Source organism: Mus caroli, chromosome 5 (genome assembly GCF_900094665.2).
Source record: "Mus caroli chromosome 5, CAROLI_EIJ_v1.1, whole genome shotgun sequence".
In the NCBI taxonomy this organism is placed as follows: domain Eukaryota; kingdom Metazoa; phylum Chordata; class Mammalia; order Rodentia; family Muridae; genus Mus; species Mus caroli.
The window spans coordinates 101230627-101255045 of record NC_034574.1 but is presented as its reverse complement, the minus strand read 5'-3'; the positions used below and the strand labels follow the sequence as shown (position 1 = coordinate 101255045).

General features: G+C 46.4%; 1 protein-coding gene and 2 long non-coding RNA genes across 7 annotated transcripts in view; 1 reads left to right on the top strand and 2 right to left on the bottom strand.

Annotated features, from left to right (window-relative positions):
- Positions 1 to 5735, bottom strand: part of LOC115031085 — a 7069-nt gene extending 1334 nt beyond the window's left edge. Inside the window, exons 1-4 of one of the 4 annotated variants that reach the window (XR_003836656.1) lie at positions 5605 to 5735; positions 5200 to 5268; positions 4774 to 4839; positions 2343 to 4161 (exon numbers count right to left, since the gene is read on the bottom strand). This is a non-coding gene — a long non-coding RNA (uncharacterized LOC115031085). The remainder of the gene's footprint in view (positions 1 to 2342; positions 4162 to 4773; positions 4840 to 5199; positions 5269 to 5604) is intronic. The other 3 variants (XR_003836654.1, XR_003836657.1, XR_003836655.1) reach the window with 3 other exon arrangements.
- Positions 5736 to 5813: 78 nt separating this feature from the next.
- On the top strand, positions 5814 to 7984 carry LOC115031094 (transmembrane protein 271-like). The gene has a single exon (XM_029477076.1). It carries the CDS (start codon positions 5829 to 5831, stop codon positions 6951 to 6953), a length of 1125 nt encoding a protein of 374 aa, XP_029332936.1. The 5' UTR covers positions 5814 to 5828; the 3' UTR covers positions 6954 to 7984.
- Positions 7985 to 9631: 1647 nt separating this feature from the next.
- Positions 9632 to 18409, bottom strand: LOC110293898. Of its 2 annotated transcripts, XR_003836742.1 has the most exons (4): positions 17573 to 18409; positions 13285 to 13461; positions 12959 to 13192; positions 9632 to 10438 (listed from the first exon to the last, which is right to left on the bottom strand). It is a non-coding gene; the product is annotated as an uncharacterized LOC110293898 (long non-coding RNA). The 2 variants fall into 2 exon arrangements; XR_002377885.2 differs by lacking the exon at positions 17573 to 18409 and having other exon boundaries at positions 9632 to 10467; positions 13285 to 13323.
- Positions 18410 to 24419: the final 6010 nt, after the last annotated feature.

Sequence of the window (24419 nt, the reverse complement as noted above, 5' to 3'; positions counted from 1 at the left end):
AAATCTAGACCCACACTGGAGAAGCTATGGGTGTCTAGCTGAACTTACAGCCTGAACAGTGATGAGTTGTTTTTTTTTTTTTTTTTTTTTTTTTTAAAGAGATTAGGCGTATAAAGTATAATTCGTGCTTGGACCATTACAGGAGAATCCATAGGGCCAACGTATTATGCCAAATTTTAGGTAGTCATGCTTCTATTCACTGTTGATAAAATGATAATTAGATAGAGACCACATGATTTTTTAAAAAGCTAACCAAGGGTGTGTGTGTGTGTGTGTGCGTGCGTGCTTTACTGAAGATAAGTGAAAGTGTTGATAGTGTTCATAACTGAACAATGCAAACTAAAGCCACAGTGAGAAGCTATATATGGATGCCAGGCTGGCCAACACACTAGGGAAGCTGACAGCACCCGGTGTTGCTAAGAACACAACCCAGGAGTGAACACATGGGGGAATGAAAAATGATTCTAGTTAACAATCTTCTGTTTTCTTGGAAGATAAATGTAACTGTGTGGTGCAAGCCAGCAATCCCACTCCTACTGGAGACCTAAGGAGTTGGAAACACACTCATAATGACTTAAGCCTGCATGATACCACGTTTGAATAGTAGCTCAGTCACACCATAGAAAAAGCTGGAATGTCCATCATGTCGTGAATGGATAAACACTTTTTACTAGAATTCTATTCAGCAATAAGTACATTCAATCGATTCATGCAAGAGTTTGGACAAATCTGAAAGGCACTGAAACCAGGCAGAAAAGATTGTCCACTGCATGCAACCATGCATAGGAAATGCTGTAATAAAACCTATAGCACACGGACCTGGTGTGGGGAAACGCTGAGCTTAGCATTTGCAGAAGCTGGAACAGCAGTGAGTCCAGAGGTGGTCGTTTGTATAAATGTAGGCAACCGTCCAAACTCACGGAATTGTACAGTTAAAAAATCAATGGTTCTTATTGTACATAAATTTCACCTCAATGGGAAACAGGTAAATAAAAGTAAAGATAGTATTAATCAGACAGGGCGATTTCACCCCCAGGTTACTCAACTGCATGTCTCCGTGATTCAGGACACACAAACAAGAAGCAATATGTTGTTTACTGCAGTGAAATGGGTAAGCTGCTGGGCTTCATTATCAGCAATGAGTGAGCTATCGCTGTGTACAGCATCATGGACACACTTCACAAACATACATGGAACAAAAGAGGCCAGGCATGGAGAATCAATCATCTCTCTGATTCTTTGCAAAATTAGAAAACAACAACAAATAAACAAACAAAACAAAACAAGACAGACCAAGCCAACTAAAACGGCTAGAAATGGATTCCTTCTTATAAATATCTAAGCAAGTTCAGGAAGACAGCTCTGGTGAGCTGGCAGGTTCTGGGCTGCATCCTCCTCGGGCACTTCCGTCTTCAAGAAGCCAGATAAATGCTTATTTCTATGTCATGAAGACATCACATGTATATTTAATATTTTCTGTGATTACATTCTATAAGACAAAAGCTTTTAACTTAATAAGAAACACTGTTGTGTCTCTGAGAACTCACAGCCATGGTTTCATGAGTTCTTTGGAAGACTCACAGTTGGGTGTTTTGCACAGAGATGCCTGCACTGCCTGTGTGAAGTGACAGATTAACATGGCTATTAATGGAAAAACGGGGGTGAGGATTAACAGTGAAAATTTCAACTATTTGGTCAGTTATGATGTGCGAATGCTTGTCCCCAGAATTCATGGGCTAGAAATGTGACCCCAAAGTCACATGCTCACGGTGTTTGGTGGGACCTCTGGGATATAATTAGTTGAGTGGTTTTGTCATGGAAGGAGCTCTCTGGTTGCTCTGTCTTGCCATGTGATACCCTATACCATTCTACAGCACAAGACTTCACAGTTGCAAGCACTTCTGAAGTGTGAGCTAAATAAACCGTTGTTCTTCATAAATGTTATGGCATTCAGTTATAGTAAAAGAAGGTAGACTAAGACATATGTTATAAAATAAAAAACAAAAATACTTGAAAAAGTGATGGAGCAGAAAAATTAAAAGCTCAGCTAACTGAATCAATATTCTAGGAGATGCAGTTTTGAATGTTAGTAAACACATAAATATTAAAAAGTAAGACTTGAACGTGAAACTATTCCCTAATCCCTAATTGCTGCTGCACTTCTTCCTTCCTTCCTTCCTTCCTTCCTTCCTTCCTTCCTTCCTTCCTCCCTCCTTCCCTCCCTCCTTCCCTCCCTTCCTTCCTTCCTTCCTTTCTTTTTCCTTCTTTTTTTGGGGGGGGTGGGGTGGGGTTCAAGTCAGGGTTTCTCTGTGTTGAGGCGCCCTGGCTGTCCTGGAACTCACTCTGTAGACCAGGCTGGCCTCGAACTCAGAAATTCCCCTGCCTCTGCCTCCCAAGTGCTGGGATTATGCTGTTGCATTTCTGCCATGTCTTTTCTGGGTGTAGAGCCTCTTCCTTGTTTTTAGTGTGGGAGAGTCAGATCTGCCCCCAGAAGGCTGCCAGACCTGCCCAGGCTCTGTAGGAACTTGGTCAGTTGCTGATGATGTGATTTTCTGGAAAAGTAGCAAAGTTATTCCTTGCTGGTATGGTTCTTTCTGGAGTTGCTCTCTCTCCTTCCTGCCTCTGACCCCTCCAGGTCACTGGACTGCAGATAGACTGCAGCTACCCTTGATCCCCTCCTTGGCTCTGCAAGTGGAAGTTGAGGAGGGCTCACAACAGAGCATGGTGAGCTCGTCCTTGGTGAAAGAATCCTGAAATAAAGAAATTCAATCTGCTCTAAAATTCTACATGGGTTAGTTTCAATGCCATCCCTGGTTTCATTGTCACTGGACACAGATTGCCCCTCCCACTTTCTGCCGACTCGTTGTCCTTTTAGAAGGAATGCTGAGCGGAAGCTGCAGGGTGGAAGCTGCAGGGTGGTTCCCAGTACCTGTGATTTTACACTGTCTAGGGAGGGAGCTCCTCTAGCTCCCCTAGATTCCAAGCAGCAGAGCTCCTTCTCATTACACACCAGGATGCTCTCCTGAAATCTCTGCCCTCAGAAGAAAACTGAATTGGTTTAGCTTAAAGATCCTCCTCAGTGAGTTGCCCTCTCCCTGTTACTGCCCAAGAAAGTAAGCCCTCTCAGCTCCTTCCCTTATCCCCAGCACGGAAGAGACAGCTCCCCTGTTTGCAGGCTCCTGACCCCATGCGCCCCAAAGAACTAGATAGACGTTTGTTGCATCACATTCACATGTACAAACTCATCTATCCCCAGAAATTAGTTGGGACTGCCCTTACCCGGCCATTTCAAGTCCCACCTGATAGGTAGGACTTATTTATATACCGGGAAATCCTGCACCGTGGGGACCCTCTGCAGGGGTGCAGGGGTTGGAATCAGGAAGGCAGGCAGCTGGGGAAGCATAGCCTGCACACAGAGCCTGGGTTTCTGTTCCAATTCCAGTCACTGATTTACTTATGGAAAGTCCTACTGGGGATAAGAGAGGTCCTACCTCGAAGGTTGTCCTGAGAAATGAGTAAAAGAAAGTGCCTGGATGCATCGTGTCAGACAAGCTTCCTTCCGACAAAACTGAGGCAATTAAGAAATATGATAATACAATTTGAGAAATGAAGAGGCAATATCAGGTGAGAATCATTATGGAGTGTGAATATACCCTAAAAGGGGAAACACCGCGTTCATGGGCCCTGTGGTGAGTATAGAAATGGAAAGATTGTAAGGGGGTGGCAGTGCCCATCTAGAGGAGAAGCAACCCAAAACAGCACTTCTACCGAGTGCTCTGAGGGTAGAACATACCCCCACAGCCCCGCTCAATTCTTCCATCTTAAGATCGGACCTCACCCTTCATGGATGAGGTGGCTTTAATTCCTTCCTCCCCAAGACCAGCCAGCCACAGGGGTCCCATGTGGGGAGCAGAGAGGCAGCTCTGCAACACGCAGCAGCTCCAAATCTTGTTTCCCTGGAAACTGGAAGAACTGTTGGAAGTTTGCACTGAGCTCTGCTCTCAAGCGTGGGCGCCACGATCCTTACGTACAAGGGCTCGCGGAGCCTCCTGGGCCACGCGCCAAGCTCGCGGAGGTAGGGCTGCGCCTTTGCTTTCTGGCGAGTCATCCTTCACGGGGCGCAGGACCGGCATGCTACTGTTTCAAATTCTGCTCCTCCTGCTAAAAATACAGAGAGTCAGGCTCGCTTTTTCTGAAGCTATGGCCCGAAGTGAAACCCACGCAAACGTCCGGGAGTCTTTGGAAGGCCTCCATACACCCACTAGCAAGTAGCTTCCCGGAAGGGTGGGCAAGAGCCCCGAGCTGCCTCGGAGAAATGGGCGCGGCTTCCCCAGGCAATACAGCGCTTGGTTTTGGGGTGGGTGTCTCTGACCTTAAGGAGCAAAAAATAGTAAAGTCCCCAGGCCTTTTCCTGACTTGAACCTGCTGTGGGAAAGACCGATGCGCAGGCGCGTTCTCTCCACCGCTCCCTCTTCCCCGCGCTCGCACCCGGCTTCTCCCAGCCCTAGCTTACGGCGCAGCCACGGCAACCAGCGGTTCCGAGGCTGCTGCGCAGGCGGCCTGAATCACCCACACCCGGGACTGCGGACCAGAGCGAGGTTGCTGGCGGGAGGCCTCCAGTGGTCCAAGTTCAGATTTGGGCTACTACAGCATTTTCCCTTCTCGCGCACTCTAGCGCAGGCCGAATTTATTCACTTGAGTGTGACTGCCAGATCTGAAAACAGAACTGGACTCAAAGCTGAACTCACCCGAGGTTTTCTCCCCAAGACTTACTTCATCCTGGCCTTGCTCCATGGCTGGTCCTCTGAGAGAAATCTCAGGCCAATTCTCCCGTATACCCTATTCACAATTTCAAGGCAACACCTTTTCTTGCACATTCACCACACACACACACACACACACACACACACACACACACCCCACACGCCTGGACATTGCACATACTTTGTGTTCACCCTACACACATCTTGGAATGCTCCCCGCCACAAAACATATAAGGGCACACCACCCTCACATACCCCATACTATATACATTCTATGCATACCCTTCATACACGTACACAACACACATTCCTACATGTCAGCACTTCCCAAAGAAACATACTTCGTCCTCCATCCCCGAATACCCTGCCCACTCTCCTCCATTCCTTCTGAACACATCCCCCTTCCCCATTTCTTCCTCCAGGCTCTCCCTCATACCTATTTATTGCTGTACCCTCACTAACTTCTTCGGTTTTCTGAGTCCAGTCAGGTGGGCGTGGAGTCAAGCTGCCCGGTGCATTGGGAAAAGCGAACTCAGGGCATGCAGAGGTGGGAGGTCCTGGGGGTGGGGCCCAGGGGGGTCCCAGGAGAAGGAGGCCGGGGTGGAGTGGCATTCCTAAGGCGGCGAGCTCTGGACAGCGGCATTGCCAGGGGGAGGGCAGGAAGGCGGAGACTTAGCGAAGGCCCCCTCTCCTAGGGGAGGTCCGGAGGGGCGTCCTGGGGGCCAGAGGGTCGGGAGGGGGCCGCGGAGGGTGGTGTCAGGGAGAGGCGCGCGGGGCCGCGGGGAGGGGGGGCCGCGCGTCCGGGGATCGGCGCCGCGGTCTGGGGAGGGGGCGCGCGCACCTTGCGGTTTTCCGCGCCGGCTTGGTTCCCGGTGCGGGGTCGCGGCGGCGGCGGGAGGCGGAGGATGCGGGCTCCAGTGACAGCGGCGCGAGCCCGGGAGGACGCGGGAGGATGAAGAGGAGGCCGGCGGTCCGGCCGCGCGGCGCCGGGAGGAGGCGCAGGCGGCGGGGGCGGCGGCGGGCGGCGGCGGGCGCGCCGGGTGCGGGCCGGCTCCGGCGCGGAGGATGAAGTGGAGCGTCCGCGGGGCCTGCGCCGCGCTTTCCTCCTGCCTGCTGCTCGCCTGCGCGCTCAGCGCCGCCGCCGTCGGCCTCAAGTGCTTCTCACTGGGCTCTGAGCTGCGCGGGGAGCCGTTCCGGCTAGGGGCGGCCGCCGGAGCCTTTTACTCGGGGTTGCTGTTGGCTGCCGGCCTCTCTCTGCTCGGCGCCGCCCTGCTGTGCTGCGGGCCCCGGGAGGCGCCCCTCGCCGGGTCAGGGGCCGGGCCCGGCCCGGGACTCAGGGTCCCCGCATCTCCAGCTGGCGCTCCGGAGCCCTCTCCTGGAGAAACGCGGCCGGCTGCCGGGCCCTCGGGACCGGTGAACAGCCAAAACCTGCTGCTCCTAGGCGTCCTGGTCTTCATGCTCGGGGTTCTCAGCGCCTTTGCGGGAGCAGTGATCGACGGCGACACGGTGTCCCTGGTGGAACGCAAGTACTCCCACTATTGCCTGCCCCCGCGCACGCAGCCCGCTGGCCCTGGCCAGGGCACTGGCTCTGTAGCCCCAGGCACAAGCACGCAGCGCTCCCGCAGCAACCTGGACAGCAACACGACCGCCAAATGCCGCCAGTTGAAGGACTACCAGCGCGGCCTGGTGCTCTCTACTGTATTCAACTCGCTCGAGTGCCTGCTGGGCCTGCTCAGCCTCCTGCTGGTCAAGAACTACAAGTCGTCGCAGGCCCGGCGCGGCCGCAGGGGCCGGCGGAGGGCAAGCCGATCTTTGGGGCGACAGCGGGGCGGACCCGGGCTCCGCGCTCAGCCGCTAGCCTCCCGGACCCGGCGCGGCCGCCGGGGCAAAAGGGGGCGGCGGCTGCAGCCACGGCCCAGCGAGGCCTCCATCCTATCCCCGGAGGAGTCAGACTTCACCACCCCAGGAGATTGCGCGAGCTTCGCGGCGCACCACGCTGTGTCCTACATCAACGTGGGCGTCTTCCACGCGTTTGACGAGGCGGGCGTGGAGGTGTGCTGTGGCGGGCACCCGTCGGTGGAACTGCCAGGGTATGCGCCCTCGGACCCCGACCTCAACGCCTCCTACCCCTATTGCTGCCGGCCGCCCTGTGAGATGGCGCGCCCTTGGGAGCCTAGCCGAGCCTGCTGAGTTCAGGCCCGATCCCCCACAAGACGCCCAAAAGGGCAGCAGTCAGGCTTTCCGTGGTGTTGTGCCTGCGTGGGGCTTGGCACTTATTCTGGCCCGGCCTTGTGATACCTGCCAGACTCTAGGACACTATATGGTATTCTCCTTTCTGTGTGAGGAGGTGTCTCCTTTCTGTGTCGTTCATATCCGGACTCCATTTAAAGTTTACAATAAATGTTTGGGGTGGGCTCGCCGATCACACTTCTCTTAGGCAAGTCCATACCCCAGGACTGTGCTTGGAGGTCCTGGGTCGAATGGGCAAGAACAGAACGCCTAGCAAAGGTGATTTCCTGTAGAGGACCTCAGCTGAGAGTGCAAAGCAGTTGGAACTGTAGGAACAGAAGTAAAGACAAACCAACAGCAACACTTTGTACCCGGATGTGCCTGCTTCTGTCGACACTTTCTTACTGTAAAGCTCTCCATAAACAGTGAAAATGTTTGGTAAATTTATTGCAATTTGACATTGGTGAGTTCCTTTATTAAATTGATTGCTATGTTATTGGAGAATGTCCATCAGCTTGGAATTGGAGGATGTCTACATGCAAATCAGCATGGGGGAGAGTGGCTGAATTGGGACATACAAATGCTGAGTTAGAACAGCTGTGTTCTGCTAGCTGGTTGACTAGGTCCAACCTGTCTCTGAGCTAACAGCTGTGTGAAGAGACACTGATGCCAGACCCCTGCATTTCAGTTTTTGGAAACTGGTTGTGTGGTTTCTACTGCAAAGCAGTAGGCTTTATTTTTGGTTAATACATATGAACAGTTTAATCCTATTTTAAAAAATCAAAGTCTTAGTTTTTCTGCAAAATAATTTTCCTGTTAACTCAATAATCTGGTGATTTTAACTATATAGTATTTCATTTAAATACACCACTCTAATAGCCTTAATGAATGTGAAGGACATACCTTTAAGTGAGTATAATATGCGTGTAACCATTTACACACAATATGAAATGAGTTCTATATGACTGGAGTGTCTCCATCCTTCTGGTGGGCTGGCTGGGAGCCAAGCAGGCTTTAAGTGTTGGGAAAAGGTGATCTGACCTCCATGTGCCTGGACTAGTGAGACCAGGCAAGTAGTGCCTCACAGATGAGCTGGGAGCAGAGCTCTGACCCATGTGGAGGAGGGGAACAGCTCCTCTGCATGTGCCAAGCGCCACAGGCTACAAGAGTAACGGAAACCCTGAGCAGTGTCTTCAGTGTGCAAACGGCTACTTCTGTGCAGAGGAGGCACAGTTCCCAGTCACAGGCTGTGTGATAAGGCCTTTCCTCAACTCCCAAATGCCCTGCTCAGAGCTCCCCCTGTATCCCCGGTGACTGTAAGCATCCTACCCCAGTTACAACCTGGCTAGCTGCCCTCTACAGCTAGGACACTAGAGGAGGAGGTTGCCCAATCCCATTTCCATGAAGAACAGTGATGTCTGACACCAGTCATGGGCCAAGCTATGGTGCTGAGGACTGGTCTTGCCTCTGCTTAGACATTTCCTTTGAAGTTGAGGATCTGATCAAAGCATCAACAAGTTCAGTCTTGGCAGCTGTATTTAAAGCCACCCCAAGGAAGCCATCACTCCTGGCTCTTTCCATTCTCACCTCTATCAGCCCTTTGATCTCTTGGGGCAAGGAGAGAGAAGAGGCTAAACCTCCTGCTGTGGTCTATTCAGTCCAGCTCTCCTGCTTAAGCAGAAATGTTGCAAATGGCAGTGCAAACTGACTTAAGATGCTTTCTCTTATCTACCCAAATCCAAACATGTGATATGGATGGACGTTTACAGCTGAGAGCAACGACCTCACAGGTGGCTACGGCCATTCTCCTGGCTCCACTCAAAAGCCTGTGGATTCGCACAAGCAGCCTAGGTAGAGTGGGTCTATGGGTTGCATAGATGCACCAAGATCCAATTGGTCCTTTGGTCCCCCACCCCTGAGACATTTAGTCATGCACATTTCACATAGCTCTAAACCTTGAATGCCTCATGAGTCTTTTAAATTGTCTATTAAGGTCAGTAGTCTCCCTGCATTTTAGGTGTTTTGTTTTGTTTTGTTTTTTGAACAGAAGTTTTGTAGAGAGGACTTGGGTGGGCAAACCCAGATACCAGGGAAGGCATTGTGACATCTGTGTATATTGTCAGATCAGGGCAACAAGGGGAACCCGGGGTGTGGGAGGTGAGGGCTTTCCCTTAGACCTCTCAAGACAAATGAATTACATGAATGTTTCAAGATTTGGTGTTCCTAACTCCCAAGTCCATAAATATCACTAGCTCCACTTTTCCAAGGTGGGTATGAGATATGTGGGGTAGCAAAGTTTCACTTTCAAAGTTTACTGGAGAAAGAGAATTCTTGTTCTTGTTAGAAGTCAGCTCTCAGGGAACCTGGTGTGGAGAGAGGGTCTGAAGACTGTTACCACCTCACTTTACATTCTAACGCACAGCGGTTTGATTCATGTCCGTGCTTCTTCAATGAAGTTTTAAGTAGTTGTCCAAAGCTAATTCATTGTGTTACTTGGCCTTTTTTTTTTTTTTTTTTTTTTATGTGTTTTTACATGCTAAGTATTAGTTGTAAGGCACTGCTTGCTCAGCAGGAGGAGCTCACTGTCCTTAGGGCTGGGGGGTTACTTTTAAGAGGTTAGGACACAGCATGGACTTGGGAAGATGTCAAACAAGCCATGTTTTATTACAGAATCAGTGGACATTGGTGCCTGGGTTTTTAATGCATTGCCTCAGAAGGATGTTCTGTTCTGGGTGACATGAAGTAATACTACACAGCTGAGCCTTTGGATGAAAATTCAGTTAAACAATCATTTAACAACCATTTAATTGGCCAAATGATTGTTTGTGAATTCAAAGTGCTGATGCCTGACAATCTGATGCAGAAAAGGAGGAAACCTTGAGTCCATATGCACACATGCATGTGTATATGCATGTGCTCACCAGGATGCGCGTACCACACAACAGAACGTGAGTGATTCTGCATACAGTAACATGTATATAAGTGTTTATGCTCGATAATGAATGCACATACCCACATGTGCACATTTTCATGAACAAGCACATATAGCCTCTTGCATGTTTGACGGCCAGGCCAAATAAGTGACATCTGGGGCATCAGAGACAGAGTGGAATACATTCTTGGCTTTGTGGGCTGGCTGTGGGCCCTTGATCTTGTATTTCTCTCTCTGCTGCAGTATTATGTCATAGGATGAACATGCAGGAACCTCTGAGGCCATGGCTAAGTGGGAACAGGCAAACAGAGAAGATCATCTCCAGTGTCAAGGCATCTCCATGGGTTCGTGGTGTGATGTTCTGGGACCAGGGCAAGGGTTAGGCTATCAGGCTGAATTTCCAGGCTACATGCAACTCCAGTGATGGCCACTTGGCACCTCCTTGTGAAGATGGGCTCATTCTATAGTATCTCCAAAGGTCGTCATCACCCAAAGTGTTTCTTCTCACTACGGTCTCAGAGAAAAGTGATAAATGGCAGAGACCTATGAACAGTAAGCATGAATAGTAGGAGCTTATGTACCTGTTCCACCTGAGAGTCTGCTGCAGTCTCATGTCAACAGGTATAGTTTTCAAGGACCCAGTGTCCCTGCTTGGTTTACTACCCAATCAAAGGGGGAAATCCCAAAAAGGGAGAAAGAAATGAATTTAGGACAACAGCAAGCAACTATCCTTATTTTCTCAAAATTGAATTCAGAGAAACTTCCGGGATAAAAGGAGAAGCCTGGCGATTCTTCCTTCCCAGAAGGCAGTTTAGCAACTGCCTCCTCCTCCTAAGGTCCCAACACCAAACAGGTACGATTTACTAGAGCTCACTTTGAGGAACCAATGAGTTTATTGAGCTTATAAGGCATAGGTGAAAGATATGGGTGCTCCCAACCAAAAGCCACCTCCCCACCGCCACCGTTGGAAACTGTTGGCTCAGCAGGGATGCTTTCCCATAGTGACATCAATGGACCCGCCCCTACCCCCTGCCAATCTTCCCTGGCAATGTGTCGACTAGCCCCTCCCTGAGGCCATGTGCAGCTAAGGAGGAATTACATATAGGAGGCAGTATGGAGTAACTTAACAGAGTCAACAAACTTGCAAAGATGCAAGTTATTTGGCTAGGAGGGTAGTCAAGGACAGTAGTCCTATGGCAGATAGGTCCAACACAGTATTCTTAGTTTCTGTGATTTATGTTTTCTACTTGTTTTTCTGTCAGAGAAGTTCTGATCTTATAATATTTCACTTTATCAGCCATTGATCCTCAATGGAATGTCACTGTTGGATCAATAAAATCTCTTTTAAAACACAGGATACTTCACAACATTTATGCTTTTTGGTCACTTTCTTGTTCATGGCCAACTATGGTGAGGGAAGGAGCCAGATAAGGAGGGAGAAGGGCACAGGCTCTCTGGGCCTTCACTGGGCCTTCACACAGCAATGAGCAGGGCAGGCAGGTCTCCTGCTTTCCAGGCCTCTTGCTTCTCCAGTGCCCCAGGTTCCAGGCAACCTCTGTGATACTCCTACTGTTCCTGCTGAGACCCCATCCAGGCTGAGCTTTTCCTGTGAAGTAGTTTCTGAGTCACCTAGGGAACCTCTTCCATCACCGTGTGTGTGTGTGTGTGTGTGTGTGTGTGTGTGTGTGTGTGTGTATTTTGAGACGTGATTTCTGTGTAGCTTTGGCTGTCCTGGACCTTGCTCTGTAGAACAGGTTGGTCTTAAACTCACAGAGATCTGCCTGGCTCTGCCTCCCAAGTGTTGAGATTAAAGGTGTGTGCCACCAACTGCCCAGCATTCATCTCTACCCTCGATGCAACATTTTCCTGAAACTTTGTCACGTCATGTTGCTTTACTCAGAACAAAAGGAAAGGAACATCTGGACTATAGTTTGCCCAGGGGTGGGGAAGAGCTGATGCAGGTTTTCAGTGGGGAATCCAGTGACTCAATAGCTGTGAGGACTTACAGTGATGTTCCTGGCAAATAAAGGGCCTGTAGTGTATATGAGGGAAGACCATGTCTGATATCAGATGTGGGCATTAAGGGCAAAGGAGGAATCACAGCATCTGGGGGTTGAGGAATGGAGAGAGATAGTAGGTTGTTGCTAAGGCTGAGGTTGAGCCCTGATGGCGTTTCAAGGTCCATTTTTACTTTTCTCTATGAGGGGGGTATGAGGAAGGGAGGAACGGAGATGACACGGTGAGAGCAGAAATGTGGATAGGAGGAAGGAAGGGCCTTGTGAATGATGCAGTAGTAATAGCAGTGAGGATAAACAGCAGAGTACAGACCACACTGCTTCTGGTGTTTCAAGCCATTGATACCACGTGTCCTCTCAAGGCCCTGATACTGTTAACATCTGGTTTGTAGAAAGGAGACAGAGGAACTTAGGGATCCCAGCACTGCCCCTGAAGAAAGCAGAAATGAGGTTCCTACTGTATGTCTACCTGTTACGGCAGGACCACCATGACCCAGTCTTCCTTTATTTCCTTCCCTAAGTCACATTCCTATAGCCATGAATACAAGTCTAGCTCCTCCTCCACTTCCCCTTGCTCAAAGTCAGCCTAAGCATATCTCCTGGAGAGCTGCCTATGTCCTGATATTCACCTGCATCCCAGCCTAGAGTAGTCACAACAGTTAGCACCTCATAGGCAGAAATTGCGGAGGCCCTCGCCTGATATTTGACCAGCCTGGCCTGGCCTCCTTTGCTCTGCATGAGTAGAAATGGCTGTGTATCTAGAATATTCTCAATGACTGGTATATAGTAGAATCCACACAATAGCATGCCTATAATAGCATCTAGGAGGTAGAATGCACAGTAGGATGTAGAGATTGGATGAAGGAATGGGTGGGGCTAGTGGGTGGGGCTAATGCTGAAGCTAGTGGGCAAACACTGACAAGGAATGGACTTCATAATGCTCTCAAGTGCTTAATGGACTTGGGGACCTTTATTGCTTGCAGCATCCACTTTTATTCATTCGTGGGAGGGGTACTTACTGTGTGCAGATCCAGTGTTGGTATGGGAGCGTAGAGATGACCATGGTCAACACAGGAAACAGACATCTACTTTCATCTCTGTGGAACTGGACCAAGTGCCTCCATAGGAAGCATTACTTCCCTCCAGTAGTAGAACCAGCCAGCTTCTGAGATCTCAGGTATAAACAGGAAGGAAGTTGTCCCAGCCTTGAGCAACAAGGCCAAGTGCCCAATAGGCCATGTGTGCTCACAGATCTGAAAAGTCATGCCACGTGAGTAGCCTGAAGAACAAGATGAAACAGTAAAAGCAATTGCAGAAGGGGAAAAGTTCTCTGAAAACTTCTTACATTTGTCTTATTTGCAATTTTGTGTAAGACAGCCACAAATAACCGAGTATTTTTACAGCTCAGGCTAGCACTTGTCACTCTTTTTTCTAGAGGGGCTGTCCTACAAAGCCTTCAGAGGGCCTTGTCTGGATAAGAGACTTGTTTCCAGTAGCCACAGACCCGGGGTTCCTAGAGCATCTATGGAAGAGGTGATATATAAATGCCTTAGCTCTCTCTCTTGCTCTATCAGAACCCTCAGACCACTGCCTCCCAAACTGTTCTTTTTAGGACCTTGAAAGGTCTTCCCTCCTGCTTACCCAAGTCTCTGCCCAGCAGAGGTCGTCTTTGTGTTCCCACATCCTCAGTTTCCCTTTGCTGCAGTACTCCCACACTGCACGCCCCCCAACCCATCTTTCCATAGGAACAGGAACTCCCACACTGCACCCCCCAACCCATCCTTCCATACGAACAGGAACTACCCTGGAGGAGGGTCTGCGGGGGCCTGCCCATGACAGCCCCTCCTGCTTTTTAAAGTGTAATTCAGGTTATTTTTTCCTTAAATGCGTGACTTTCCTCTCCCACACTGAAGCTCAGCTGCCACTGTGCAGCCACCTACTCACTGCTGCAGGATGGCGGCAAGCTCAGAGCTCTTGTGCTCCCACCTTGAACCACCGCAAGGTTCTCTGGAGACAAAAGCTTGTCTGGGCTGAACCGGTCATTCCTTTGTTCCTTAGCACCTGATCAAGGAGTAGATCGAGCTGGGGGCCTTGTATCAAGTCAAGGCTAATTGGTCTTAAAGACATACGTGGGTGGTGGTGGTGTGTGAACAGGTCTTCATCCTAAAAACAGCCACTTTCAGGTGGGAAGAAGAGCCTGAGAAGACGTTTGAACTCAGATTAGAGTTGTCTGCTCCCTCCAGAAACACACTGGGGAGTCAGTGGTCTTCCTGGGGCCTGGGTCAAGGTAGGACACAAGCTTGTCTTTGTATGGCACGTGTGGGTGTTTTACAGCCCAGATTACAGGTAGACAGTAGAACAGCCTTGGCTATTCTTGAAGACAGACGTCCAGCTGTCTGCTCAGCACTTGTTCAAGGTCCCTCCAAGCCTCTAAATGAACCCTTCTCTCAAATTACATACCTACCCTTTTCCAATGAGGGGCTCAGCTACCCCAAAGCTCCTTTCAGGAACCTTGACATCCCTGTGGCACACTTCTGGTTGTCACCAGCAACTGCCAGCCAGCTCACAGCTCAGTCTAGACAGACCGTCGAGGCCTGGATAGTAGTGTTGATAGTCAGCCTTGGAGACTAGAACAACCTCTTCCTACATGCTTCTTGTATTGAAAATTAGGACAAATCTGGAGCATGTTATACTATAAATATACCTATTGAGTCCTATTTACACAGTCATCAAAATTACAGCACAAAAATTTTAAACTAAAAAAAAGGGGGGCAAAGAAAAAGCTAAATTTTGGTTTTAAATTACTTCCTTCAACTCAGTCCACCTTTCTTTTATTTATTTCCTTTATTCCTACATAAACTTAACAGGAATATCTAGAGCTATTCTGTAATTCCCTCTGATCCTTTGAGACACCGATTACCTGAACCTGGTGGGCCATCCAAGTCTTAGTTACCTTCTTATTGCTGTGAAGATACAGCATGGCCAAGGCAACTTAAAGAAAAAAGTGTAGAAGAAAGCCCAGTAGGGGGATTTACAGTTTCAGAGGGTGAGTCCATAACCATCATGGTGGGGAGCATGAGAGCACACAGGCAGGCACTGCAGCAGTAGCTGAGAGCTTACATCACATCTACAAGTGTGAAGCTAACACGGAATGGGGAGGGCCCCAGTGACACACCTTCTCCAACAAGGCCACACCTTCGAATCCTTCCCAAACAGTTCCACCAGCTGGTGACAAAGTATTCAAACACAGTGCACTTACCACTGTGGTGGTTTGAATAAGAATGGCCCTCCTAGGTTCATATATTTGAATGCTTAGTTACCAGGGAGTGAAACTCTTTGATAGGTTTCAAAAGCCCATACCAGCTCTGCCCACAGATCAGGATATGGCTCTCAGCGATGTCTCCAGTATCATGCCTGTCATGACTGCTGCCATGCTTCCTGCCATAATATTGGGCGAATTCTCTAAAACTCTAAGCCAGTCCCCAATTAAATACTTCCTTTTATAAGAGTTGCTTCATAGTGTCTCTTCACAGTGATTAAGCATGGTTTGGGGTAGTACAAACTTGCACATGTTCCCATATGCAGTACGTTGTATTCTTTTGCACATTTAAAAGCTTTACATAAACACACTGTATTTAGTTTTTGTGAATATGCTTTTTTGTTCTCATCATATTTCTGAGATTCACGTGTGACAATATTAAACCTGGCTCACTTGTTCTGACTCTATTCCATTGTATAGGTAAGCGATAGCCCATATGACTCCTCCACTCAAGTGTTCATCTCTCTCTTTTCACTATTAGAGTCGGTGGTGTAGGAAAAGTTCTTTCACCTCTGCTGCCATTTGGCCATTGCTTGAGTGCATCCTCTGAAGGTTCGTGTGTTCGAAGCTTTGCTCCCCAAATAGCAGCATTAAAATGGTGGTGAAACTTTTTAAGAGACAGGTTTATTGCAGGATAAAGAGGTCAATGGGATTTGCCCTTTGGAAAAGATTAATGCTGGTCTTGCAGAATGAATTAGTTCCCACAAGAGTGAGGTATCATTAAAGAGCAAGTGGTTCCTCTGTGCTGTCTGCTTCCTGTCTCACTGTATGGTCCTTCTTGCACTCCCACTATTTTAAGGCCATCTGCAAGGAGCCTCACAAGAGATGAGACGCTGGCGCCATGCCCTTGAACTTCCATGACAAGGCTCTTTTTTTTTTTTTTTTTTTTTTTGAGACAGGGTTTCTCTGTGTAACCCTGGCTGTCCTGGAACTCACTCTGTAGACCAGGCTGGCCTCGAACTCAGAAATTCACCTGCTTCTGCCTCCCAAGTGCTGGGATTAAAGGCATGCGCCATCACACCTGGCAATAAACCCCCTTTCTTTGTAAACTGCTTAGGCTCAGGGTTTTAAATTGCATGTGTTTATGTGAGTGCCTATGGTGTCAGATTTCCTGGAATTGAGTTATAGGCAGTTGTGAGCCCACTAATGTGGGTGTTAGGAATTGAACATAGCTCCTTATGAGCTCTTCTAAGAGCTGTAAATGTTCTTATACTGAGGCATCTCTTGAGGCCTGGTTTTTGTCATAGCAGCTGAAAATAGACTAATACACCTTGACATATAGCTGGTCTGTCAGAAACCCAGGTAAAATAGACTAGGGCTTGGCATTTGTACCAGAAGTGGGACAATGTTTGGGACGGAGCTGCCAGTCTGTGGGATCTGATGGTCTCTAAGTAATGTCAGTTGAGCTGAATCAGAGGACACTCTGCTGATGTCTACTGCACAAGTGATTGCTTGCTTGGGGTATAGGTAAAATCATCTATACAGCTGGGGCTTACAGAAGCATTGTGTATTGTGACAGAAACCAAGTTTAATTTTCTTCTGCATCTCAGAATGGGGAACACAACCTAACATGCCTGTTGAGGCTAGCACTACTTGCATAGCAAAGCATGATAAATACATCACAAGAAAAAAAACCTACACCTGTTCAACTCATAAACACAAAAATTCTTTTCTTTTTATATGTGTGTTTGTGTGATGTGTGTGCATATGCATGTATGTGTTCATTGTGGGTACACATGTGCATGCACATGGGGGAGTCTGAAGTTGATGCTGGGAATCTTCAATACCTCTACCTTCTTCCTTGAGGTAGGGTTTTGCAAGACAGTTTGTTTTAGAGACTTCTTATCTCCTTACAAGGATGGAATTGCAAGCAGGCTGCTACGCCCACCTGGCATTTACATTGGGGGGCAAGAGCTTTGACTGTTGAGCCATCTTCTAACCACAATGCAAAAATTCTTAACAGAATACAGGCTGACCCTTGAAAGGAATGCATTAATTCTTGGGTAACTAATGCCAAATAAATGGAAATTTATTAAATTGCTTCAAAGAGCATTCAAAATAATCTTAAAGGACTCAAAAAGAAGGCATAAAAGAAGCTGTATCTGATTACTGGGATTTGGATGTGGTTAGTGTATTTCACAGTTTTACGTGTTAGAGGTGTGGTCCTTGGGGTGTGACTTTTAAGAGGTGAGACTAGAGTACAATCATCAGGAGCTGTCCTATGCTTGGAAGGGATTACTGTCTTGCATAATGACCTATCAAGACTTTCTTTTTGCTTTGCCATGGGGCCTCTTCTTTTTGTATCCCTACTCACCATGAAGCCATCTGCCACATTGTGATACAGTCATGAAGCCCTTATCAAGAGATGTTAGTACCATGCTCCAGGGGCTGCAAAACTGGGAAAAAATAAACCATTTTTCTGCATAAAATATCAAGTATTTTGTCATAGCAACAGAAAACACTAAGACGCCCGTTCATGGTCTTGCTGACAATCAAGCTTTCTTCTGAGTCACAACCGAGTTGAGGGTTAAGGTGTGTATGGATTGGCTCTACCGGGTACTGCAGGATTGCTGTGCACAGTGGAAACTTGGTACATAGAAGCACAGGAAAGGCTACCTCTCAGAAGCTGGTGTTCCTGGTCTCAGCAACTTTGCCATTTTGTTGGGTGCTGTGAAGTGGGGCCTTGTCCTCCTTTCATTATAAGTGTTTTGAAGCCTTTACTGAGCATTTGGGGTCATTTGTGCTCTTTTCCTAGCTTTCTAGAAACATTTTCTCTTTCCACTTGATAAGACTTCTGTATTAGTTACAGAACTTGCTGTATTAATTATATCTTTTTTGTTGCTGTGATTTAAAAAAAGGTATCATGACCAAAACAAAAAACAACAAACAAACAAACCCCAAAACCAAAAAAAACCCCAAACCAACAACAACAACAACAACAAAACCAGCTTAAGGAAGAGTTCATTTGGACTTACAGTACCAGAGGGCTAGAGTCCATAATGACAGGGAGGCATGGTGTGGTAGCAAAAGTAGACAGCTGGCTAATCACATGGTATTGTGCATACAGGAAGAAGAAAGGGAAGAAAGGGAGGGGAAGAGGGAGGAAGGAGAGAGAGACAGAGAGAAACATAGGGAGAGAGGGGGGAGAGAGAGCGGGAGAGGGGGGAGAGAGAGCGGGAGAGAGGGAGAGGGAGCCTCAAATCCTGCCTTCAATAACATGCTTCCTCTAGAAAGGCTCCACCTTCTAAACGTTTCATAGCCTTCCTCGAGTTTAAATACATGAGCCATGAGAGCATTCATCATTCAAACCACCACAGGTTGATATGTGTGTTCTATAAACCACTTGTCTTAGTTTATTTCCTGTGACTTTGGTAGAATACTCGGGGTAGGTTGCTTTATAAACAATAGATCAATTGGCTCTGGAGACTAGAAAATCCCTGATCAAGGTACCAGCTACTGAAGAGGGCCTTCAATCCATGGTAGATTTGCTGTTATCAGGAACTCATTCCTGTAGTGAGTAACCCACACCATAGTAACTAGCCAACACTGTAATGATCCATGTCCTGTAATAATTAACTCACATCCTATTGTAAGTAAAACCCACACCTTATGACAGTTAGCTCGCCTGTGCCATAACTAGCCCATCTGACATGACTGTGATAAGCCATCTCAACAGTAATTCACTTACCCTGTAATGAAGTCTTACGGTTAGAATTAGCCCTCAGGACCTTATCTCCTGTTAACATCCCATTCTCCAACATGTCTGCCCTGGGATACCCAGCACTAGCCTAGGGTTTGCAGATACCTTCTCTCAAGTGCAGCACTTTTTATTTGGCAAGAAACGAGTCACATTTGTTAACCTTTCCTTTAAAGACTGTGCTTCCTGTGTTGTTCTTAGGAAATCTTGATTCTTGATCCTGAACTTTCCTTGCTTGGGAAACCCAGTTTTGCTGTTGTTTGTTTGTTTGTTTGTTTGTTTTTTATGTTGTTTGGTTTGTTTACCTATGCCTCTAATCCACTTAGGGACTTATTTTTGTTTATAGTGAGAGCACACCTTCCATTTTATCCTTCACTATTATGTGCCTACATGTGTATCTGTGGGTATAAGTGTGTGTGTCATTTGTGATCTTATCCTCTTTATTAAGAAATATTATTTCAGCCAGACTGTGGTGGTTCACGCCTTTTATCCCAGCACTCAAGAGGCAGAGGCAGGCAGATCTCTGACTCTGAGGCCAGGACAGCCAGGGCAGAGAAACCCTGTCTTGAAAAACCAAAATAAACAAATACCAAAACCATTTCTAAGCTGTTTGTAGCACCATTTTCCATGTCTGGGCCATCTTCTCCTTTACTTTTTGCTAATGAAGCCCAGTTTATGCTACTTTCAAGTGTTCTTAGCACATCCCTATATAGATGAAACTGCCTTTACTTCGTGGTCCTCTTCCTGGACAACCTGGAACTGAATGGGTCTTAAGCTACTATGGGTAGATTGCCTTCTGAACAATTGAAATTCTTCATCTTTCCATAGACCTGTTTGCAGTCATTTAGGTCACTATTTACAGTTTATGTTTTCTTGTTGCTGGTTTGAAGACTATGTAGTGATTTTATAAGCAGTTTACTTATTTTAAAAGTTTCGTTTTAATGAAATTTCTTCTTAATAATCTATTTTCCTATCACCTAATGAGTAGTGATAGTTGTTTCTTGCCTTCAAAACCCTCACTGTATTTCTGGTCTCGCCAGACTTGCTAGAATCTACACCCACCTGAGTAGAGAGGGTAAGGGGATGCAGGCCCAAGACTTCTGAGGTTAGCAATCATGATAGATTTCCTGGGATTTTCAGTAGACACTTTGAAAGGATGTTTCTTCTGACTTTAGCTTGCTGAGTTTTATCACAATTATTGCTAATTAGAAATAGGAATTGAGTTTGAGTTCTATCAATGTTTTTTTCATTTTATTTTGTTTGTCCTTGTTTTGTATTTTTTGAGACAGGGTTTCAATGTGTAGCCCTGAACTCACTCTGTAGACCAGGCTGGCCTCACAGAGATCTGCTTGCTTGCACCACCATTGTCCAGCTCAGTGGTGTTTGTTTATGTGTATGTTCCTGTGGTCCACGTGCATATGGACATGTGTACATGCATGTGGAGACAAAGGTCAATCAATCCTGGATGTCATCCTTAGGTAGGCTTTCCACTTCCTTTGAGACGAGAGTCTCACATTGGCCTAAGCCCATCAATCAGGCTAGACTGACTAGCTACCAAGCCACAGGGACCCTATTTGCCCCTCAGCAGTGGGATTACAAATTGTACTACCATGCCTGGTGCTTTCATACGGATTGTGAGGATCAACCTCAGGGCCTCATGATTGCAGGGAAAGAAAGCACTTTACTGACTTAGCCACCCCTCCACTCATTTATTTAATGAATCTGGATGTTATTTTTGTATTTATAATAACAGAATAATGAAAAAGTTCAATTTAGTCTCCATGATGACATTCATGAGAAACTTAAGGCCCGATTTTTAAAAAAAGTAATATTTTAAGTCCTTAAAATTTCTTTATTTTTAAATTTTATTTATTTCTATTTTACGTGTATGAAAGTTTTGCCTACAAATATGAATGTGTACCACATGTGTGCTGTTCTCTCAAAGGCCAGAAGAGAGTGTTAGATCTTCTAAAACTGAAGTGACAGACAGATATAAACTTTCATGTGGGTGAACCTGGGTCCTTCTTCTGGAGGAGTGGAGCCATCTTCCCAGTCCCCCAAATTCCACTCCAGTATTTTCATTACAGTCACTCCCCCCTCCTCTCAGACCCATACTTACACCCTTCCCACCCAACTTCATGTTTTTGTTTGTTTTCCCCCCTACTTTCTTTTAAAAACCCATTGGGTCTAATTTATATTGCCCATCTATTCTTGGGAGTGTTTCCTGCTTTGGAGTATGGTTGACCCAAGGTGACACCATTAAAGTAAGTTGACTCTCCCTCCTCTAGCAGTTATCAAATACCAACAACCCCTCAACACTCAGCTGCTGGTGGGGTTTTGGGCTCCCCTTCAGTCCTCCATGCTTGTATTTCATCTGACTTGAGCTAACAAGGTCTCTCAACCCCTATTTCATGAAGATCCCCGACCTTTGGGGAGAGGGGTATTGTGCTGATGTTCCACTTAAGGCTGAGCACTCTGCAGTCTTATTCTCTGCATGCTGACCAGTTGTGGGTTTCTGCATTAACTGCCATCTACCACAAGCAGTTTCTCCACTGAGTGTTGGGAGATGTATGGATCTGTGGGTATAGCATAAGTTATCAGGGATTGTTTTAATACTAAGTCCATTTAACAAAATAACTGTAGTCAAGTCTCCCTTAAGGACCAAGACCTCTTTAGTCACAGTTCTTGGCCTCAATTGTGTCGGGTATGGGTTTCATCTTGTGGAGCAGGGCTTAGATGAGTCAGAACATGGTTGGTTACTCCTATAGTGCTCACACCACTATTGCAACCAGGAGGCCAAACTAGTCATTATTGTAGCTTTCAGGGTTTGTAGCTAGTTGAGAGTGATAATTGCTTTTCTCTTCTGGTAGCATGCATAGCGTCTTCCAGCACTATGGAAGCTGGTCAGTAGGGATGAAACTCGCAGGTCACTGCACACTTGATTGTCCCATGTTTATGACTCAAATACGTGGTATCTCAGTAGTGGGATCTTACTATCAAGTTCTGAGGGATAAACAAAAGCAATGGCAATAGCCTGCTATGTTAGGGGAGGTCTGTGGAACCTGTTTATTTTTAAGTTATTTTTGTTGACATGAAAGAAGAAAAGAGATTATCTTAGGGTAAAGAAATGGATCGACAGGAGAGGGGAGGAGAGCCAAGGAAAGCAATGGGGATGGATATGAAGGAAGCACATTTTGACATTTATAGAAATGCCAAAATGGAAACCATTTTATATGCTAAGAAAGTAATTAAAATAAACTGTATTATGAAAGAAAAGATTAAATACTGAATTTTCTCTAAATTTTTTATTTTATCTGTTTGGATTCACCTTTCATTCAGTTATTTATTATATGTGTGTACACTGTATCTGTCTTCAGACACTCCAGAAGAGGGCATCAGATTTTTGTTACGGATGGTTGTGAGCCACCATGTGGTTGTTGGGATTTAAACTCAGGACCTTTGGAAGAGCAGTCAGCGCTCTTAACTGCTGAGCCATCTCACCAGCCCCCTTCATTCAGTTTTATAGCAAATTTCGTGACCAATGGACTTAACAATTCTGGATTCCTTCTCCACCCCAAACCAGTTGCCACCACATCTCCTTATCACAAACTACTAACAAGAGCTGGTCTCCAGGAGCTGTGGGGGTCATGAAGAGCTTCTGATGAGGGTCTGTATGATTCAGAGGCTAGCCTGAAGATCTGTATGATTCAGAGGCTAGCCTGAGGATCTGTATGATTCAGAGGCTAGCCTGCTCCACACATGAACCAAGCCACATAGCAAGAACCTTGTCTCAAGAAAGAAAAGAACTTTTGATCAGGGTTAAAAAGAATGACTCAGAGGACCTGAGTTCAATTCTCAGTACCCTTATCAGGTGGCTCACAGTCTTCTTCAAGTCCAGTTCCACAGGATCCAACACTGTCTCATCTCCACAGGCTCCTGCACTCACATGCACAAGCCCACAAGCAGATATACACAGCTACAAATAATTTTTTAAATAATAAAAATAGAATGTCTTTAAAAGCAGACAAACACTGATTATTGTACTCCCGTCTTTCAAGTGCTGGTGTCACAGGCGTACGGCTTTATTATGATTCTATTCATCGCTGCTCACAAGGATAAAAGTGCAGAGTGCGTCCATGCAGGATGTGAAAGGACAATCGAGATACGTGTTTATGTTTCACTTTCACCACACCGAAAGAATCAGGAACAAAACAAAGCTACTGGTACCTTTTCACCTACCTTTTCCTCCTACTAGGATTTGCTCTTCTTTTACACATAAATATGAACTTCCTTCCCTGCCACCTATCTCCAAAGCCGTGAGTTAGGTAAAGTGAAGAAAGAAGCAGAAACATGAGGGAAATGCAACACTGCAAAGCATCAAAGGAGGGAGGAGGAGAAAGCCAACCTGACTAGGAAAGGGAGAGAAGGAAGTCTATCGGGCCTTCAGGAGGAGCTGCCCACACTCTGTCCTTGTTAAAACACCAGCATGGAGAAAAACCTGAAGTTGGCTAGATAGATGGATCTTTTAGGAAGGCTGATCTTGATGTTCCTGACAAATAAGAGGAAGTGGGTTTAGACACTGAACATGTCAGAACTATGCTTGACTGAGGCACCCAAGCCTTCTCCAGTTTCCCAGTTACCCCACTGCTCCTGGAGGCCCTGACCATGAGGGCCTGGCTTTAGGTTTGGTTGCTCACCCCACATGGGCAAGGTTTTAGGTTTGACCTTTAGCATTTGCCAAAAGAAAACAGACAAAAATTAATGTCATGAGTTCATACAGCTTGTTTTTATTGAAGTATCTAAGGAATTTAAATGTCTAAACAACAAAGAAATCATATTATTTATTTCCACTAGAAAATGAGTTAGATAATAAAACTATAATTTTTTATGAAATGAAATATACTGTATATTTTTCTTCCCCTCTTTAAACTCACAAGCTATAGTATATACACACAGACTTAATATAACTTACCCTTTTAAAATATAGTATTTAATCTTTGATAATTTTATACATCTATATCATACATTTTGATCATTTTCACCCCCATCTTCCTCTCTTATACCCCTCCTCCTCCCTCTGGAACTCTTCCTCCTCCTCCTTTCATGCCTCCCCCCACCCCCAGTACAGAGTTAAATTAGGGTTACTTAGATGTGTATGCAGTTATTTACCAGATCACAGACAACTTATTAGTGTCTATATGTCTGAAGCAAACTGACTCCTTCTCCAGCAGCCATTAGCTAACACTAGCTCTTCAGCCCGGGTGGCAACGCAGGCGCCCTCCCCACGCATGTTAAATGTCGCCACAGATCAGAGTGAGGCTGGATTACTTATTATTCAAACACAAATTACAATGGATCAAATGTGGATTCCAACTACCTTCAGTTGAGTGAGTCATTTAAGATATTTGTAAAAACATTAAAAATATTATTTTTCTCATTAAATATTTGTTTTGAAAAATATAAT

Excerpts from the sequence above, each read along its gene's own strand:
- LOC115031094 (XM_029477076.1), top strand. The coding sequence starts at position 5,829 with ATGAAGTGGAGCGTCCGCGGGGCCTGCGCCGCGCTTTCCTCCTGCCTG.